General features: G+C 42.8%; 1 protein-coding gene and 1 long non-coding RNA gene across 4 annotated transcripts in view; one reads left to right on the forward strand and one right to left on the reverse strand.

Moving 5' to 3' along the window:
* The first annotated feature begins 33 nt into the window (after positions 1 to 33).
* Positions 34 to 20110, forward strand: LOC112580245. The gene is made up of 5 exons (XR_003104544.2): positions 34 to 400; positions 3241 to 3377; positions 7291 to 7416; positions 19031 to 19145; positions 19980 to 20110. It is a non-coding gene; the product is annotated as an uncharacterized LOC112580245 (long non-coding RNA).
* Positions 7843 to 21590, reverse strand: part of CSNK2A2 (casein kinase 2 alpha 2) — a 35447-nt gene continuing 21699 nt past the window's right edge. For 2 of the 3 annotated variants that reach the window (XM_025268759.2, XM_006072595.3), the window contains 7 exons: positions 18575 to 18658; positions 17658 to 17768; positions 17284 to 17385; positions 16338 to 16438; positions 15391 to 15539; positions 13881 to 13974; positions 7843 to 8285 (listed from right to left, as the gene is read on the reverse strand). In XM_025268759.2, coding sequence (XP_025124544.1) covers positions 13898 to 13974; positions 15391 to 15539; positions 16338 to 16438; positions 17284 to 17385; positions 17658 to 17768; positions 18575 to 18658 — 624 coding nt within the window. In that variant the 3' untranslated portion in view covers positions 7843 to 8285; positions 13881 to 13897. The remainder of the gene's footprint in view (positions 8286 to 13880; positions 13975 to 15390; positions 15540 to 16337; positions 16439 to 17283; positions 17386 to 17657; positions 17769 to 18574; positions 18659 to 21590) is intronic. The other variant, XM_006072596.3, reaches the window with a different exon arrangement.

The following is a 21590-nucleotide window of genomic DNA, read 5'->3' on the forward strand; positions in this document are numbered from 1 at the left end:
GCTCACCTGAGCCCGCCCCCTCAGAGCGCAGAGCCCAATCCCGCCACGGGGATTACGGACTTCCTGTTCCTTTCACTCTTAAGCCCCGCCCTAGTGCCGCCTCCTTGGGAAAAGAACGCCCTTGCCTAGGGACTATTTTCCCATCGCTGTCCCAGAGCCGCTTTTAGAAAGCGGAAGGAGACAGGATAATAGAATGGGTTAGCACCTGCGTGGTGTCAAGGGAACCTGGAGGGGATGGAGTCTAAGGGCGTGAAGGGCAGGTTCCGCCCACTAGGGGCTAGGAGGAGTTAGAAGCGGAAAAAAAGTGGGGAAAGGCAGGACCTGGAGTCCTGAGACTAACAAATAATTGCTTGTTGGCCGAGTACAGAATAAGGTTAAAGCAGCTAACCAGTATTACGCAGTAAGTGTGCTAAACGCCTTCCTTATAGGCATCATCGCTTTAATTATTGACCGGGTCGCTATGAATATGCAGCATAACCCGCGGAATGAAGTCAAAGCAATCCTTGAGGAAAAGTTACCACCTTAAATGCGTGATTAGAAACAAGAAGGTCTGAACATTAAATGCAGACATTAATGCAATTAAAATAAAGTTGGTTGAGTTGAATCAACAGTTTTTTTTTTTTTTTAATCAATTCTTAGAACCGTTTTTAAAAGACATAAACTATGATATTTCAAGTGTGGAAGAAACATCAAATGTTGGAAACCATTATTCACTGAGCCTCTAGTGTATGAACTTCCAGTCCCTCTGTTTCCAGCCTTCCTTCCAGGCTCCATGTCAGTCAGCCTACAACATTCTCTTCTCCTGTTAACTTGTTGCTGCTGCTGCTGCTGCTAAGTGGCTTCAGTCGTGTCCGACTCTGTGCGACCCCAGAGATGGCAGCCTACCAGGCTCTTCTGTCCCTGGCATTCTCCAGGCAAGAACACTGGAATGGGTTGCCATTTCCTTCTCCAATGTATGAGAGTGAAAAATGAAAATGAAGTCGCTCAGTCGTGTCTGACTCTTCGGATCCCATGGACTGCAGCCCATCAGGCTCCTCCGTCCATGGGATTTTCCAAGCAAGAGTACTGGAGTGGGGTGCCATTGCCTTCTCCCACCCTGGGTAAAGTCCAAATCCTGTTCTATATTTAAAGTCCTCAGAACTCACCAGGTGGGGCATCCAGGTTTTGTGGCGCCTACTGTGATCAGGCTTCCCCGGTGGCTCAGGGGTGAAGAATCTTGCAATGCAGGAGCCATAGGAGACTTGAGTTAGTTGTCTGGATCAGGAAGATCCCTTGGAGAAGGATTCTTGCCTGGAGTATCCCATGGACAGAGGACACTGGCAGGCTACAATCTATAGGGTCGCAAAGAGTCAGACATGACTAAAGTGACTTAGCATGCATACAATGACCACTTCTATTTAAGACAGTTTCGTAATGTCATTTTGTAATTAAGAGAATAGGATATTTGAGTCTTCTTAATCATGACTGATTTCTTTGCATTGATCGCTGAAGGCTTTCTTATCTCTTTCTTATCTCTTCTTGCTATTCTTTGGAACTCTGCATTCAGATGCTTATATCTTTCCTTTTCTCCTTTGCTTTTCGCTTCTCTTCTTTTCACGGCTATTTGTAAGGCCTCCCCAGACAGCCATTTTGCTTTTTTGCATTTCTTTTCCATGGGGATGGTCTTGATCCCTGTCTCCTGTACAATGTCACAAACCTCATTCCATAGTTCATCAGGCACTCTATCTATCAGATCTAGGCCCTTAAATCTATTTCTCACTTCCACTGTATAATCATAAGGGATTTGATTTAGGTCATACCTGAATGGTCTAGTGGTTTTCCCTACTTTCTTCAATTTAAGTCTGAATTTGGTAGTAAGGAGTTCATGATCTGAGCCACAGTCAGCTCCTGGTCTTGTTTTTGTTGACTGTATAGAGCTTCTCCATCTTTGGCTGCAAAAAATATAATCAATCTGATTTTGGTGTTGACCATCTGGGGATGTCCATGTATAGAGTCTTCTCTTGTGTTGTTGGAAGTGGGTGTTTGCTATGACCAGTGCATTTTCTTCGCAAAACTCTATTAGTCTTCGCCCTGCTTCATTCCGTATTCCAAGGCCAAATTTGCCTGTTACTCCAGGTGTTTCTTAGAAGGAACACAAGCTGGAATCAAGATTGCCGGGAGAAATATCAATAACCTCAGATATGCAGATGACACCACCCTTATGGCACAAAGTGAAGAGGAACTAAAAAGCCTCTTGATGAAAGTGAAAGTGGAGAGTGAAAAAGCTGGCTTAAAGCTCAACATTCAGAAAACAAAGATCATAGCATCCGGTCCCATCACTTCATGGGAAATAGATGGGGAAACAGTGGAAACAGTGTCAGACTTTATTTTTTTGGGCTCCAAAATCACTGCAGATGGTGACTGCAGCCATGAAATTAAAAGATGCTTACTCCTTGGAAGGAAAGTTATGACCAACCTAGATAGCGTATTGAAAAGCAGAGACATTACTTTGCCAGCAAAGGTTCATCTAGTCAAGACTATGGTTTTTCCTGTGGTCATGTATGGATGTGAGAGTTGGACTGTGAAGGCTGAGTGCCAAAGAATTGATGCTTTTGAACTGTGGTGTTGGAGAAGACTCTTGAGAGTCCCTTGGACTGCAAGGAGATCCAACCAGTCCATTCTAAAGGAGATCAGCCCTGGGTGTTCATTGGAAGGACTGATGTTGAAGCTGAAACTCCAGTACTTTGGCCACCTCATGCAAAGAGTTGACTCATTGGAAAAGACTCTGATGCTGGGAGGGATTGGGAGCAGGAGGAGAAGGGGACGACAGAGGATGAGATGGCTGGATGGCATCACTGACTCGATGGACGTGAGTCTGAGTGAACTCCAGGAGTTGGTGATGGACAGGGAGGCCTGGCGTGCTGCGTGTGATTCATGGGGTCGCAAAGAGTCAGACACGACTGAGTGACTGAACTGAACTGAACTGAATCATGACTGATGGATTCATAAAACATGCAACTTTACCCACATATGTGCTGCTGTTTGTACTAGTAGTACTGCTCCTTATTTGTGCCCTCCAAACAGACGGATTGATCAATTCTATTTTGCATGAGTCTTATTTTTTTGTAAGTTTAAAAAGGAGAAAAAACATGTGGTATGTTTAACTATATACCCTGCATTATTGACTTTATTTCTGATGGGAAGGAAATTCTGTTTTGATCCAGCTTTGATGAGACTCAAATCTTCTGCTTACCTTTGCAGATTTTACAAAATCATATGAACTACTTGAATAAATTTCTAAGGCCCCTGCCAGGGCCTTGGAAGGGACCCAACAAGATCAATCAAGCAAGCTGATGGAGAAAATGAAGGTGCTTGCTTCTCTTAACTACTCGTTCTCAGTGAGTATCCACGTGAAAACTGTGTTCAGTTTTTCCTTATGTGGGGGTTCAAAGTTTACTATGATCATGGCCTTGGCTAAGATGATTTGATGATTTGATCAAAGATATGGAGGACATAAATGAGTGGGTTTGCTCCTATTGTAGACTTGATTTCGGCAAGCTCCTTCTGGGGGCAGACTGTGTCTTCTGGGCACGTATCCCCTCACGTACCACAGTACCAGCATGACAGACACACAATGAATGAATGAATGGATTAGTGCTAAATGGTTACCTCTGACGTTGCCTTCTTTTCAAAGTAATGTAGAACAAATTTAACCTAAAATCACTGATGTCTCTCACAGAAACATGCATTAAACACTATACAGTCAACCCTTGAAGAGCACAGTTAAGGTCACCAATCCACTCCTCAGAAATCTGTGTGTAACTTATAGTTGTCCCTCTGTATAGACTGCTTCCTCCATATCGCCAGTTCTGCATTCTCAGATCCAACCAACTGTGGATCATGTAGTATTTATTATTGAAAAAAATCAACATGTAAGTGAACCCTGTAGTTCAAATCCAAGTTGTTCAAGGGTCAACTCTATTTCTTCAAGATTGTTTTCTCTTCATCAAGAAAGCTAAGGACTAAATACATGAAAAATCTTGATATGTTGCTTCCTTCAATGATTATGATTAGAGCAAGGTGGATGAGTCAGTTTTAAAAAGTAATAAATGAAAAAAAGCAGAATTTAATGAGGTAGTAATTACAATCTAAGTAGTGTATGCAGAAGCTCAACTGATGTTAATCAGGCCATTAAAAGATGCAGAAGACGTAAAAGTAAAGTAACTGCATGAGGTAAAAGATATGAGGTGGTCTTGAGAATCCCATTACTATTACTATAGGATTGACCAAAAAATTTCGTTCAGGTTTTTCATACATTAGCTTGTATGGGAAAACCCCAAATGAACTTTTTGGCTAACCCAATACAAGCAGGAGGGTAGAACCACTGCAGAAGCAGCAACCAATTCTGTGCCCAGCTCAGAATCTCTGGCCATGAACGAATTAGAGTTCTGTGTTTAGACAGAATATCTCACCTTGGTGGCATAGGTGTCAAAATACTCACAAGATTATGGGAAGTAAATCAAATACACAATGTCAGTAATACATGTCAAACAGAGGAATACATTTCTGATTATTGTGATGTTTTGTTGTTTAAGATATTTGAAATAGTTAACCCATTTAAAGGATTAGAGGATCTGGTACTTCGAATTTAATTTGAAATGCTTAAAGGAATTTGAAATTAGACCTGTAATTATAATTTTAAAATGCTATGCAAGTTTAATTAAGTTTGTAAACAACGTTCAAAAGATTTTGATTGATTAAATATATGAGTTTAGACTTAGATATGTTAGTATTTGAATGCTTAGGAAGATTTCAGCAGATTTTAGGTCTTTCATATAAACTATGGGAAGTGTTTGTGCAAATCAAACAGATTAAATATGTGGTTTACTTTCAATCTGTCTAAGGAAACTAGATTAAGTATGTGGGTAACGTGTATGGTTTAACCCTGGAGTCCCCAACTTCTGGGCCTCAGACCAGTATGGATGCCTCCTGTCAGATCAGTGGTAGCATTAGATTAGAAATAAAGTGCTTAAAAAATGCTTTTGAATCATGCTGAAACCACCCCTCACCCCGACCTCAACACCCACCCCCCACCCCCGGTCCATGGAAAAATTGTCTTCCATGAAACCGGTCCCTGGTGCCAAAAGTTTTGGGGACTGCTGGTTTAACCCATTAAGTTTTGAATTAATTGAACATCAATCAAAGATGAACCAAAATAAATGTTCAGATTTGCATACAAAACCAAGCAGTTGGTAGTTATAACAGGATTTGTAAAGACACAAGACAAATTAGACTTTTAATCATACAGCTTAATAACTAAGATATTAAAAAAAACCCACCTGGAACTGTAAAAATCCCTTTTAGTGCACAAAAGCCCTAGTTACTTGTGAAAAACCAGTGGACAGCATCTATTCATGTCAGTCTGAGACCAGAACCCCAAGCACCTGGCCAGTAAAGGACACAAGGGACTTGCCTCACACTGGAAGACAGTTTGTTCTTCACCCCTCCTTGCTGACGGGAATGGGGAGGTATAGTGATGAGAACAGAAATTGTGCCTGGAGTCACCCCTTAGCTGGGAGCAAAGATGGAAGAGCACCTGAATGACAGGTGCTCAACTGGCAGACCGCGGGATCCTAGCTCCAGTGGTTATATCCAAAGACACTGGTAATGAGCCAGTGCTGGACAGATGAAGCTCCTGCTCATCTCAGAAGTTCAAAGGGGACTGTGTTGGGACTCTGCATGTTTTTGTTATTTTTGAAAACTTATTTTTAAACTTACATACACTAAAATGTACACTTTTGGGTGTGGTTTTGACAAAGTCATATAACCATCACCATGTTTAGGATACATCGCCCTCAAATTCCCTCATGCTATCTGTCCCTTTGCAGTCAAGCCCCCCAATCCCGCAACCCCCAACCTTAACCCTTGGCAACTGTGGGTCCGTTCTCCATACCAACAGCTTTGCCGCTTCTGTGCCTACGTGCGTGCTAGGTCGCTTCAGTTGTGTCCCACGAGGCTCCTCTGTCCATAGGATTCTCCAGGCAAGAATACTGGAGTGTGGTGCCATGCCCTCCTCCAGGGGAACTTCCCAACGTAGGGATCAAATCTTCGTCTCCCTCGTCTCCTGCATTGCAGGCAGATTCTTTACCACCGAGCCACCAGGGAAGCTTCTTTTTCCTTAATGTCAAATAAACAGAATCATCTAGCCTTTTGATACTGGCTTCTTCACTTAGAACAATGCATTTGAGATGCACATTAAAGTTTGCAGAAGATTCTGCAGAGTTGCTCATGCATTCCACCATCCAGTCCCCTCTGGCCAGGAATATTTTAAAACATTTCCACCTCTCTGCATTCTTACTTTTGAAGGCTTCTCCATAGCATTTCAAACATTAAAAGGCAGCCATTTTTCATATTTGATAACTTTTCCTTGTAATTTTTTGAGAAAAGAACTTTAGAATTTGATTCTGAAATTATGTGATTATTTCATGATTTTCTGTGACTCATCATTAATTATCATGAGAAAAATAACATTTTTAAATTTTTATTTCTTGGCTATGCTGCAAGGCACATGGGATCTTAGTTTCCTGCCCAGGGATTGAACCCATTCCCCCTGCATTGGAAGTTTGGAGTATAAACCACTAGAGCACCAGAAAATTCCTGAAAAAAATATTTTTAAAATAAAATACTGAATTCTCAGTTCACAGGATTGGAGTAACATCTAGTTACACTTATTTTTATTTTGTAACTTTCTATATTAGAGCCAACACCCCTTCTTCAAGTCTCAAATATCCAGTAGGTTTCTGGAAAGTTCATAGGCCCTGGGCAGGCCTGACAGAGCCCAAGAATTCCACAGCTTAAGGCATCATGATGCCAGCCTACACCAGTGAGAGAAGGGAACAGAAGACTGCTTTTTCTGAACAATGCCCTTCCTAAAATTAAAAAGAAAAGAAAGAAAAAGATATGGCACAGTAATTCTTTTTTTAAGATTTTATCTCACAAACATACAGACTGTGTAAAAATATTGTCCAAATTTGTTCATTGCAGCAATACTGGCAATAGTATTGGTAAGAGTCTATCCATAAAGGACTGCTTCTACTATGGTACATTACACAATGGAATAATATACAGCCACGAAAAGGGGTGAGGTAGATCTATACATGCTAACAGTGAAAGCACAAGTTGCAGAAAAAGAAGGTAAAATCTACCTTTCTGATAAAATCCATTTTAATTTCAAAGTGTTAGTAAATGCATAGAAAAAAATTGAAAGATACATATCAAATTTGACTGTGGTTTCATTTTCTCCCTGAACAGACATGTCTGGAGCTCCTGTTCCATTTTCTTTCACCTTTGATGGGCTGCTGCTTCTCCCAGGATGCTCTGAACCCAAGATCTGACTCCTTCCCCACCTTGGGTCAACGAACTGAACCAGCCTCCGAGGTCAGATACTTTTCCTGAAGTAGGGGGCCAGGGTGGACAGGATTTGGGGATGGAATGGAATACTGAAACATGTGCAGTGGAAAGCAAAGCAGGGATTAAGGCAGCTTCCTGAGTTCATGAGAGAGAACGTTTACCTGCCACCTGAATGGCTGCGTGACTCACCTGCTTTGGAAGGAGTGGTATAGGGAGATGAATGCGTTTGAGGCAAGGTCCGCTTTCCTGGCTTGCCAAGTCTTGCTGGAATCACCTGCAGTGCCCCATCACCAAGATGGGTTCACATACCTCTTTCATTTCTCATCTGTCCTGGAAACTGCCCTCCTCCCTCTGGCTAGAACCTGTCTCAAATGCTCTTCTATCTCACTCTGTTCCTCTGTGGCCATGGGGTCTCATTTAATGGCCCTTTCCACACTGAAAACTCACCATACGTTTCTTTTAAAACCTTTTATTCAATAATATATACTTTTAAAATTATAATATGTAACCGCCCGTCATGCCATATACACCCCGTGCCCCCACTGGAGTCTGGTCAGCTGGTTAACGTGGTCTGCTGGAAAAACAGGTGGCCACGGGATGAACCAGGGGTGCAGGGGAGCAACAGTAACCAACAACCATTTCGCATACCCTTCACATTTCCCATGCTTTCTGGGTCAGGAGGAAGTCAACAGGAAGCCAAAGGCGTGAGAACCTTTTACATTCGGAGTGAGGTTTGATATACGGTGGTGGGCTGCCCTTCGGTTGGTCTAGTTCGTGCTCGCCAAACCCGCCACCGTTTTGTGTCTGCTCACGGAACGTGATCTCTCTACACACGTTAAGACGTTTGATTTGGTTCTTGTTCTGCTTATGGAAAAGTGGGAGCAACAGCAACAGACCTGGGGAGAGACGGGAGGAGGGGAAAGACGGCATTAATCAATCTGACTGGGAGTGAAGAGAGGCCTCCACGGGCGAGTGGCTCCCTTCTGGGGAGCTCTGGAGATAGTCTACAAGCCTGACTTGCACATGTGGAAAACCAGGTAAGGACTGACTGGTTTCAGGTTTCAAATAGTACCCTTTCCCATCACCACTTGCAGAGGCAGTCCTGGCCCCTCCTCTGCTCTCAGGTCCAGGATGCTCATCTAGAAGCATCATTCTTGACCATCTTGGGTGAGCCCAAGCTACAAGTTCAGTAGCCCAGCTCCAGAGTCCTCATTAGATCTGACCCGGTTTACTCAGGATGTCTTTGGACCAAGAATCAGATGACTGTTTACACAGGGAAAGGCCCCAGGTGAATAAAGAGCAAAACGGGAGCTCAAGTATTTTTAACTCTCCCCTGGAAGTGGCTGTCTGGCATGGCCTGAAAACCTCGTTCCTCTTGCCATGTCCAGCACAGCAGAGTGGGCGGTTGAGACGCCAGGGGAATTCTAGAAGCAGCATCTCAGAATGGTACCAGCAGTAATGGAAGGGACAGTGCACCTGAGAAGCTGTCATACAGAATCATCTCATGACCCACTTTCTTTGGATACAGGAAGGGTTCAACTGCTTAGTGTTTGAGAAAGGCTGCATGGTGCATAAGGCTAAGAAAGAAATGACTCTTCAGCAAATGATTTTCAAGTGTCCAATTCAACCAAGGGAGCAGTGAGAACAAGGGCACTAACAAAAGACTCCATTGGCCACACAACAGCACGTGCCCGCCTGTGTTGCAAGGAATGGGGGTGGGGAGAGGTTTTCTTTCATAAATGCAGAAAACTGCCACAAAGGTTAAAGTTGTGCAGCGAAATAGTCAACCCCAAGCAGCAGGTTCTGAGTTGTACCTGAATTCAGGAGCAAGTACCAAGAAATAGGACTGTCCTCCTACCACCCTAGTACCACCACTTCTGCTAGAGGAGTCTTCACACCAAGGTGATTAACTGCAACCGCCCACCCACACATCTTCTCAATTCCAGGTTTATTCCTCCTCTTCCCCAAGAGATAGGAAGTACAAGCTTAAGGTCCTCATATGGCAGTGGCTTGTGTCCCACCTGGCAAGGCTGGTGATTGTCAACATTTTTATTTATGAAAACAGGATTTCACATGACGTTTTTCTTTCCTCTAAAGGGCAGCAGCATAGAAATTATACATCAGTCATCTAGTGATACAAAGTGGTGGTCAACTGTGTACTAAAGTACTCTTTAGTACAGGATCACAACCCAGGCAGTGTTGCTTTTCTGCAAACAGGAGACAGTCGGCTCCGAGGTTCTGGAAGGTTTATTCAAGCTTTCCACTGGGTGTCAAGATTTCTGTCCCAACCTCTTAGTCACCATTTACAGCAAGAAAAGCCAGCAAGTGAAAAACTGTTAATTTATTGATTCAGTGAACTTAAAAAAAAAAAAAACACACAATCCCCAATACATGCAGTTCAGGATTAAGTATCACATTTGCAGCACATTGTTAAGTCTCTACATAAAAGTATGCATCACCTGTATAATCCCATTCCATCACTTCCCCCAGCCTCTGTAATACCTGGTTGGGGTTATTTCCATTGACACATCCATATAGCTCCAAAGCATTTATTACTGGTTTTGAGCCAGATGTTTCCTCGCCACCTCCCGTCCCCTCATCCCCACCCTGGGGTTACTTTTTAATGGCAAGATATCACTCAGTCATAGATTTAAGCAGCTCACTGACAAACTTTGGCTTGTCTGCTCATATGGACCCTGCTTTTGCTTTTGGGTTTACATCTCAATGGCCTTGACGCTGATCAGTTACTATCCACTGCTATTCATGTGTAGGAGGGCAGGTTGCTTTCTCCTGTGTATGCTTGTGTAGTAACACAGGTTTCTAGATGAATCATTAATCTGAACTGGCATTAAAGGAGACTGTTGACGGGGCTCTCTCAGATCCATTTCAATGCATATATAAAAATTCTTCCAATTGTTTGTGTCCCCAAATGATTTTGCTTCCATCCTCATCACAGCAGCACCTGGGAGAAGCTAAGTCATTTCCCTGAGTAGGCGCAGGCGGAGGCCCACGGCCGCGGGCTCTCTCTGGGACTCAGCACCTGCCTCGAGAGCACCACCGTGTGGTCCCGCTGGAACCAACCCATGGGGGAGTGCCCATCTCAGGGCGTGTTCCAGAACTTGAACTCTGTGCCCTGCCTTGCTTTCACCCCTCAAAACTCATGTTCCTTCCTCTCAAGATCTACCTTTGCACTGCTTTATTTTTAAACTGATTCCCTGTCTTCTTTAAACAACCCGCTCTCCCGTCCTCTCTCCCTGCCCCAAGGATTACAAACTCTTCTGTCTCCTCTAATCAATCAGATGGAGAGTACCTTCCTTCTCTGCAAGGGAATACACATGCTTTGAGCCTCATGAGTACTGGTGTGCTGAAGAATGCCTGTGAGGGGACCCAGCAGAGGGACCGATGTCCACACGCCTCATGGAACTGGCACTGACACCCCTCTGAGTGCTAAGAAGACTGGGAATGCCTGGTCTGCGTTATACACTCCATGTATACTTCTCCCGCCCAGTCACCCACCGCTGGCTAGAACAGGATAGGGGTGGGCCAGCTGATATGATCCTGGGGAGAGTGAGCTGCAAGCAAACCCGATGAAAATCTTAGCACTTCATCAGTTCTGCTCTCACCATGCGATTTCTCAGCTGAAGCAGAGAAACCCTGCAGCTAGACCCACTTGTGGCCAACAACCTCTGATACACCCATCTGTATTTGGCACAGGAACCTTCTGTTCTCGCCACGCCAGGTCTATGTTTTTGAACGTAGGCAGTACCTGAGATGACAGTGTAACACTACCCTGTTCCCCACATTATTTTTGCTTTTCTTTAGGAAACAGTAAATCCTTATCTTAGGCACTTTTAACCTGTTATAAGGTAATGAAGCAAACAAAATGTCTAATGAAACTTACTGAGATGAATTTAAGAAATAATATGCTAACCGGAAAGGATACTGGGTGGGTGAATCTACCATAGCTTTGTCTAGATATTAGACTAGACTCACACACACTCTCATCTGTCTTTTGAATTTTCCAAGACTGCTTCCTAATCCAGGAAAAGACTAAAATCTCAGGGGAGCTAGGTCGATCTGCACACAAAATGGTTTTGGAGCTAGGAAAAGAGGAAAGGTCTGGACTAGACTCAGTTCAGTTTGGGAAAGAACCAGTCATAGTCAGCCAGCCACAAGTTGGGTGTCAAGACCAGCCTTGGAAAGGAGTGAGCATTTTAAACTCAGTTATGCTTTATGTCTAGGGCATGAACAGAGGTAAAAAGTAGCGGTGGCGAAAAAGTAAACTGTATGCATAAACTGGAACAATTACTCCTCTGCCAAGCTGCAGCCACAGAGCCTGAGGACGGGCAGGTGAGCTGTGTTTGCACATACTACATCATGATGAGAGACAGAAAGGCAGAAGTCAGTCACCCGACCCTTTTCCACATGCTTGTATTGCCTCTGGGGGACTCAAGCAAAAGAAGCAGGGTTACTACTTCATCAAGACTCTCCAGCAGGCTCTCCCTGCCTGGTCCAGACAGGTGACTTGAAGGAAAAAAAAAGAAGAGTGGGGGAAGGGAATGGGTGACAAAAGAGGAGATGGGTGGGGCAGGAAAGACACACAGTGGCACATCTCCCTAATAAATAATAGCCAACAGCTTGGTGTCGCCTAGAAGGGCATGTCAGAAGGCGTCTGACAATCTGAAACACCTGCGTGTTGCTGCCTACCATATCAATATAGGTTCAGCCAAGAAGTGCTGTCCAGTTTCTCATTTTCAGGTAGAACAAATGTGTACATTAATATACAGGACGTGCAATGAAGGCAGGAAGCACTGGTTTGAGAACCTTAACTGAATGCATTTCCTGGCTTTGGGATCTTGTTTTATTTGTATTTTAAGTTCCCACTGACCAAATGACAAAAATAGAATCTACATTTAGAGATAGGACCTGCTACCAATATCAATACAATTTTATTGGAATATGGAATGTAAACAGATGCTTTCAAGCAAACAATCTAACCTTATAAAAATGTATGGCATTATTAAATAGTTAATAAAGAAATCCTAAAGTGTGATGTGGTGGTAGACACCTTGAGCTCTAGCCCAGTGTGAGAGGTCCCCACAGTTGTGGCATGGCTCTGCAGCTGGGGTCAGGGGGCTGCGTGCAAACCATGTTGATAACAGGTCCCCAGAGTAACATCAGCCCCTATTTTTCAAATCTTCTTAAACAAAATACAGCTTCCTTTGCTTAACACGAAGGCTAGCACAATGGATCCCTATCTTTGACACCTGTCCCAGCAGCTCCACTACCTCCCCAAGTCCCATGTATGTTGCTCTCTCTGGTCGCTTGGGTTACGGGTGGCCCTGCCCACATAACACCAGTCTCTGCACGTGAGAAAGACTTTTCTTTGCCAACACATTCATGGATACCTATCAGAGCTCAAAAATGCAGATTACCCTGATTACAGAGGGAAACTGTTTCTCATGGGGATAAAAAGGGGTAAAGTGTAGGAAAGGAGGACTTTCCCTCCCCTGCCACCCAATTTGTCTTTCCTGAATAAATTCTAACAGGATGTTTTTATCCTCCCTCCCTGAAGACTGACTTTCCAGCTTTAGTCATGGTTGTGAACAAAAAATCTTTGTTTCAGAGATGTGCATTAAAATAGGTACACATACAGGGATGTGCTGGGAAATGAAGTTTTCCTTAAAAGACTGGAAAAAGAAAAAAAGCTACATGAAAAAAAGAGCAACAAGATTTTAAGGTTAGGCAAATCAACGAAGGTTACATACAGTAAGCTCCAAGTTATGCAACTTAGCATTCAACTTTTGATGGAACAGATGGACCTGTCCGAGGCATCACAAGGTTTAAAGTGATGCCTCCTGACATCAAATGGGACTCTGGTGAGAGTGACTGCAGTTTGCTCCCAAACGAATACTCTTAGAAGAAAACGGCAGGGATGAGGTACATTTCCCAGAGAGCTCATGTCATTAAAAAAAAAAAAGAAAAAAAATACATAAAACATGAATCTGTAAGAGTTTAGAAAAAAAAAAAAAAAAATACTGTCACTGTTTTAGTATCTCCTTTTCATAAATGAGGCTGGTGTGTCAGTTCAGACTGCTAAAACTTGAGCCTGAATCTCACCAAAGGAAACCCAGACCGCAGTGGAATAGATAGGAAGTCAGATATTCAGAGCTTGTTGACTTCAACAGGTTAATTCAACAGTGGTCTCCTGTTAAATAAAGGAAATGTACAACAACTCCGAGTCTCTCATCTCCCATGCATTCCAAAGGGAGAGGCCCCTCAGATTCTCAACTATGTGCATCGTCAGGCTGCCCAATGGCAGCTCCCTGTAGACTAGTGCTGGGGAGTTTCTTTTTGACAGACTTTTAGGTCTTTACTCTTCTTTGCGTTTAGAAGGAATGGCTAGAATTTCTTTTTATCACACTGTAGTTTTCCTTCAAGGTTTGTGTTTGGTTGGTTGGTTTTATTGGCAAGCATCAATGCTGCATTACCCGTCGCTTTCCAGTCTTCATCGGGCCGCCGTGAGACCACTGGAAAGTACGGCGTTATCTGCACAAGGCTGGGACTGCTCCTTCACCACAGGGTCTGCAAGAAACCAGGAGGACACTCAGCAGAGGCAGGACCAGCCCGGGTTAGGGGCAGACACCATGCAGACCCGACCTTCCTCAGTGAGACAGAAACGCAGGAAACCAGGGTTGAGAGGGCAACAAAAATCAGAGATGCTGAGAAATGACTGGGAAACGCTCTCATAGTCAGCTCATACCTCTTCAGAGTACACGTGCAACTGCTGAGAATTAGGGAAAAGAGAGGCACAGAAACACCCACTGTCCACTGTTCAAAATTTCTACTCATTTTCTTATGTGTTATTTTCCTTGACTACTAATGACATATCCAACTCCTAATTTCTTCAAAGTATGTGTGATGATAAACACTTCAGAGAATGGAAAGGGTGAATAAAAGGAACCATTAGAAGGTCTATGGATTTCAAGCAACAGCATAAAAAATTTTTTGGAAGTATACCATGTATTTGGAAAAGCAGACAGATCATGATTTGCATAATATAAACATCAGTGTTCGTAATACAATCAAACTCAGAGAGTAAAAACAGCTTTCTGTGATGGAACCTGGAGAGACGACATCCAGTTGCACTTGAAGAATGAAGGGTAAGATTTTTTAAAATCTGCTTTCAACTACAGTTCATGGGCAAGCAGGCTCACAACCAGAGAGCGTGAATTCTTTGGGCAAGATTTACTTAATCTCCAGAGGGGGAAAAAGAAGGAGGAAAGATATTGAGGAAAGATAGTGTACTGGTTAAGCAAGAGACAGGTTGAAAAGTCTAATCTTGCTTCAGAGAGAAAACTAAGACAGGTCACTTAACCTCCCTTATGCTCAAGTCTCCTCTGTGACTGGATTAAATAACCTCACACTGTCTCTAATGAAAGTCTGGGACATCCTTTATCAGAAGGAGAACCACATGCATGCAGATAAATAAGCAGTCACATAAACTGAGTATACACACACATACTTCAAAGTGAGACCTAAGAAGTCAGTAATACAGATAGGATCTTAGTGAGGGCTTTCCATACTTGCTGTCCTTTCCTCAAATTCCTTGTATTTATTTAACTTCCTTCTTTAAAAATATGCTATGATCACCTTATTATTTTCAACAAGTCACTTGTTTTTTTGGAGGGGAAAAAATCTTTGATTAGGTTTCCACACAAATGTATGTATTTTAAAACTAAATCTTAGATACTTCTGATCTATCAACTTGGGGGTCATAGGCAATGGTCAAACAGACCTGACTCAGGGGAACTATAGCAATGAACAAGCAAACACCTGTGAGCATCAAGAAACAGATCTGCAGAGTTATTTCAAGAGTCTAGAACTAATGGGGCCAAAACCCAAGGACAATTCATCCAAATTTCCAGAATTCTTTTGTCTGGCCTCAAAGATAGAAGGTGGAAGAATCTCCCTTTGACAAACCAGGCCCCAGAGACTCACAGAAGTATGGGTGCTCCATGGCCTCTTTGGCAGTCAGTCTCTGTTGATGGTCATATCGCAGAAGTTTGTCCAGAAGATCCAGGGCCTCAGGGCTGACGAGGTGTCTGTTCTCACTATGGATAAAATTTTCCCAGCGTTTCCGTGAATGTCTGAGAAGAAAAGTAAAGTATTAGTATTCTGAGGTTAAATTCTACAAAAATCCTTTTTAGGGCTAAAGCCAGCAAAGTCTTAGAGCACTGCACTGATTACAAGCTGGTTAAACCTCACTGTTATTGGTACCACCTGTCACACCCCCACCCACCAGCACCCTCAAACAAAACAGTAGTCTGAGATGGATACATAATTAATTAAAATGTCTACATTTGGTGCAAAATTTGTGGAACCTTTCTAGATAATGTTTTATGCCTCAGGCTTTGAGTCAATTCTGGGTGAGGCATGGAGGTAGGTGAGTAATCTTTATTGTTTAGCAGATATATTTAGAGAGCTGGCCGCACAAACATGGAGGTTCCATAAAATTACTCTCTGAAAATCGTCAACACAACATTTACTTCTCAACACCATTGTACTGTATCTGAAAATATGCTTTAAAATTTGCTCTTACAGAAAATCCATTATACAGAATAAGAAGAAACTATAATTCTCTTATTCAAAGAAGAATCACAGCATTCTAAGATTCTGCATTAAAATAAGCAGATGCTGTTTCAGAAAGTTCTTTCCTGTGGCATGATTTTTGTTTTCCATTTTCTATTAACAGAAGTAAAATGATTAGAAGACAGATGTAAACAATGCTAAAATAGCTCAAGTTAAAATATATATGGGGGAAAAAAAGAATATCTCAATTCTGATATAATTAGAAAGGGGAAAGAGCTTCAGAAAGTGATTTCGACTACCCTTTCCCCTTCTGAAATGGGATAAATTCAGAGTCTCTCTCTCTCTCTCTTACTTACTGTCCCAGAATATCGTTGAAGTGCGGATCTAGGTCTATGTGATACTTCTTCAGATACCCATACAGCTCATCTGTACCCAGAACCTTGGCAATGCGAACAAGCTGAAACACAAAACAAACTGACCAAATCACTGAGCACAGAGCTCACTGCAAGCCCGCAGGGATGCTGGACCAAGGAATTAGAAGGCTTCCACATCACTACATCTCCGGGGAACAGATACAGATCTGAGCCCAGGGCACACAGGCAGCAGACTCACGGATATGAAGTTCACATGAACGTACATTTTCAAAATGCCTTTAAAAGGATAACACAACTTATGACAATAATCTTTTAGAAGCTGATGATTACAGGGACATAAGACCTAATACCTATGGGCTCCCCTGGTGGTCCAGTGGTTGAGAATCCGCGTGCCAGTGCAAGGAACATGGGTTCGATCCCTGGTCCCTGAATATCCCACATGCCATGCAGCAACTAAGCCCATGAGCCACAACTACTGAGCCTGTGCTCTAGAGCCCGGGAACTGCAACTACGGAAGGAAGCCCACATGCCCTAGAGCTGTGCTCTGCAACAAGAGAAGCCACCACAATGAGAAGCCCGCGCACCAAAGTGACAGAGTAGCCTCCACTCTCTGCAACCAGAGAAAGGCCATGTGCAGCAATGACGACCCAGCACAGCCTAAAAACAAACAAAAAACAAAACCAAACGACTAGAATCTTGTACAAGGAGGTACTTAGCTTTTTTATAGACTCAACTTGGAAGTTGGGCATAAAACAGCACTGTCTGTCACTATCTTTGGGACCACAGATAAGATTCTGTGAAATTCTTTACCCTGAAGAAAAGCTTACACTGAGTGGTATTTAGGGACTCAACGACAGCATTCCTATCAAGATGCTATTTTCTTGGCATCTGCCCCCAAATGCATGGGAGTCAGATGGTATTTGCTTACCTGATCATAGTTATCCTGTCCATGAAAGAAGGGCTCCTTTCGAAAGATCATGCTCGCTAACATACAGCCCAAACTCCACATATCCAAGCTATAATCATACATCTATGGAAATAAAGACAACCTATCAGTGAAGGGGGTTTTACAAATGTCATTTTTCTGGCCTGAGTTTCTAATCTTCTATAGATATTTTAAAATTCAAAGCCAAAAAAAGTAGCTGAGACAAATCCATCATTATCATTTTATCATTTTGAGGTATAGACTGGATTTGAATGTAACCAAACTGACTATAAATAAAAACCAGGAAAAAGAAAAAGCCAGGAAAAGCCCTAAGCAAATGTAAAAAGAACTCAGAGGTGCCTCATTAACAACTTTACCTGATAGTCCACAAGAAGCTCTGGTCCCTTGAAGTACCTGGAGGCCACTCGGACATTGTACTCCTGGGCGGGATGATAGAATTCTGCCAGACCCCAGTCTATCAGTCGCAGCTATAAATATGACAGAAATAAAACATGTGAAAGGAGTGTCTCCAGATGCCTCTGTCTTACAACAAGGCCACATCCCATTTGATAATCTTTGGCCACATAAAAAATGTTATCAAGTGCACTGGCTAAAAAGGCACATGTACTTTCTGGGAACTGCTAAAAGGTCATTTTTAGAGCAGAGGACTTGGTTGCAATCTTAGTTGTTTTTCCTTAACATTTAAATTATCCTGGCTTATCATTTCTCTAGATCAATAAAGCTTAAGCTTGTCTTCTGCCCCCATAACCAGCTGCATGTGTTAACACATCCCTCATTACTCACAGTTTCCATTACAAGCTCTAGTCTAACAGAAAGGGTTGGGGACATGTGCTCCACTCCAGGACTGAAGCACTGCTCTAGCTCTTCACTAATCTAACACTAGTTGATTCATTCACTCACCAGTCGGGGCAATCAGAACTGAGTTTCAAAAACAGGAGGGACCCATGTGTACTTTTAAGGCCAGGCAGATTGGTCTGAGGGTCATGAAGAAAGGAAGTAAAAATCACCAGCTGTAGTTTCTTTTTGAGGCCCTCTAGGAAAACCATGAACATAGTAAACAAGTGACTACAGTTAGGGTCAGCTGTCTACTTTGCTTGTGTGCTACGCTTATGTGAAGTAGAAACCAACACTGGAGACTGGAGAAATAACAGTATCATAAGTCTGCCAAAGGAAACAGCATGGGTCTTTAGAAACCACCTAGGTACTGGCCAGAGTTCGGGTCGGCCCTGAGCCTTCCAATCAAAGGCTTGTTGCTGCCTGGCTGTATTGGTACCTTTTTCTGCTGGTGATCTATCATGACATTGTGAGGTTTCACATCCCTGTGCATGATTCCCTTGCTGTGGCAGTAATCCAGAGCCTATTAGATAAGAAAGCACAGAGAAAAGTAAGCAAACCCTCAACCACCCGTGCCCCCCAGTGCAAGTATATGCTCATTGTGACAGCTTGATTTGAACACCATCTCCCAAAGGGTAGTCTTACTGCCTGTAGTAAAAGAGAAAAAACATGCTCCAGAAGGCACCCCTTGCTCTCTGGGCACACTATGCTGGCAGCTGGTAGAAAGGGGGCTGTGGAGAGGACACCAAGGGCTATTATAGAAGTTTCTTTACAAGGGGGATGATATAGTAATACTTATTCAGGTACTCCTTTCCTACTTGGCTCTGGTAGCAACAGACCAGCCACCTGGATTTAGAAATCATACGTTGGTTTAATTTGGTGTGTTTAAAACCAGACTGAGGAACCACACTGGAGTCACTTCTCATAACAGTTGGAACAACACATGAAGGATCCACATGGACATGAAAAATGACATCCCAATCTTATCTGCAACACGGCTAGTCTTTCAGGTAAGTGTCCCATATGAGTTTTCTAGATTAACATGTCTTCTAATATTAGTATTGTCCTTAAAAACAATCCCTGAGCCAGTTGGGCTTTACAAACTATGATTATGACTCTAAGGGAGAAAATTGCTTCCTATAAGATCACTGATATGGAGCTAAGTTTTTTAAATGTACAAGTCAATGGTTTTTTTAGTAAATTCCTCAAGTCATGCCACCATGACCACAATCCAGTTTTAGAACTTCTTCATCATCCCAAGAACTCCGTTAAGCTTCCAATCCTGTCTGCTGCTCCTTTCCTCCCCTCTCCTCCTAACCACTGCTCTACCACCTGTGCTACAGGTTTGCCTTTTCTGGATCTTCAGAAAATGAAGTAATACAATGTAAGTACTTTATCTTCTCTTATGCAGCACAATTTTCCTAAGATTTATCCATGTTGCTTTGCTGAATCCCTGGCTTCTCCCCACAAGATGCCAGCAGCATCCCTCCATTGTGAGAACCAAAAATGGCTCCAGACATTGCCAAACGTCCTGAGGGACAAAGTGAACCTGATTGAGGCCCGCTGGGATTAGAATACCAAGGGCTCTGTACTAGGAATATGTAAGCCAGAATATGATCCATACAACCAGCATTCCAGGAATATGCAAATTTTGCTTTTCCCAGACACAAAAGAGTATACAGTATATGATTTTTTTCACATGAAGGTCAAGAACAGGTGAAACCAAACTATGGTGGAAAAGGTGAGAATATAATCTACGCAAGGAGAGAGATCTTCTGTAACTGCACTGTCCTATATGGTACCTTCAATTTAATTTTTCTCGTTGTCTTGTTTTCTATCAACAGTGGCAGCAAGACTCCACATTGGCTCTGGGGCAGTGTGTAGGGAACCAGGGCTCCTGAGAACACACCTCCCTAAACCGGAACCAGGAGCTTGGACAGGAAGCCTGAGTGAGTCACCAAGCGATCCCTCTGCAGCCCTGGACCTCAGTTCCTTCAACATTTTCTACACTTCTTCTTCCCTATCCCTATTTTTCCCCATCTTTGAGAAAACTTAGCAAGTATTGATTCTGTCATTTTGCCCAGTCTTTGCCCAAAGGAATAAACTAATTAGGACCACAATACCTAAGGTGTGAAAAGTACCTGAAGAAAGAAACAGCTGAACAAATATAGTAAGGGGATGAATTCTTTCACCAAGTTCACTATTTGGCTTCCCTGTGGAGGTACTGACTGCTCTTAAATTCCTTGGGGGACTTATTTCAATTTAAAAACCTGATAGTTTCTGACCATTAGGCATGAAAGATATTTTTCAAGTTTCATCTGGGATTCTCTGCCTCATTAGCAGAAAGTATGACCCCCACCGTGTAGCTGCTGCCTCCAGAAGGCAGAGAGGGCATCAGGCACTGGGGGGGCCACTGAAATGACCAGCCTGCAAAGACGTGTATTATTATTGTTATTGGGACGCTGTGACCTGATCCAAGGACACCTCTACATTCTTCCAGAGGTTCTTAAATCGAGATCCATGTATTCCATCCTAAAACTTTATGCAATGTTATATGTATATTTTTATATGCATGGGGGTGGCTCAGTTTTCATTAGATTCTTAGTGACCCCTGACCCTAAAAAACCATTAGTCTACTCCATTGTACAAACCTTTTTAGAATTCTTAAGTTTTTTCCTAGACAAACTAAAAAAGATCATTCCTTAGTCAATCAATAACACCTGAAAATTTCAGTCCTGGGATTAGTAAGTCTCCTAGAAAATCCACTCATCGCCTCTCCTTGCATGTCACGGTTAATTAGCCAGGGCTAAACACGTAGGTTACAGGGCAGGTTGTCTCATATAAGAAAGGGACTATGCGAAACGGCAAGAATAGGATGGCTGTAAAATGTTCACCATCCTTGGATGCATGTCCTTTCATGATGTAACTTAACGCTCTGCCCATGAAAAAGTGGCATCTACTACTTCACTCTTTGAATCCAGGTCTGGCCACGTGCCTTGCTTTGGCCAATAGGGCATTAGCAAACGTAACAAAAGCAGAGGCTTGTAAAGGGCTTACGTATATCAAGGTTTGCCCTCTCTTGTTGTTGGGACTTGAGACCACCACGGGAAGTAGCCCAGACCAACTTTCTGAAGGATGAGACCTCAAGCTACACTGGCTGCCATCCCAGCCTGGACCTTCTTGCCCTAGTCAAGCTGACCCAGATCAAAAGACCCACCCATCCAATCCAGTGAATTATGGCAAATAATAAACTGTTTTCCAAAAGTCACTAAGTTTAGGGTGATTTGATATGTAATGAAAACTAATAAGCATTAAACAGCAAAAAACAAAACAATTAAAAACTAAGAACCAACAAGAGTTATGAAGACAGAGATTCTAACCTGTGTATAATGTTCCCAGTACCCCTAACCTGGCCATTTTTCTCAGGTCCACTGGAAAGTTTCTATGTAAAGATC

The sequence above is a fragment of the Bubalus bubalis genome, chromosome 18, assembly GCF_019923935.1.
Source record: "Bubalus bubalis isolate 160015118507 breed Murrah chromosome 18, NDDB_SH_1, whole genome shotgun sequence".
Lineage (NCBI taxonomy): Eukaryota > Metazoa > Chordata > Mammalia > Artiodactyla > Bovidae > Bubalus > Bubalus bubalis.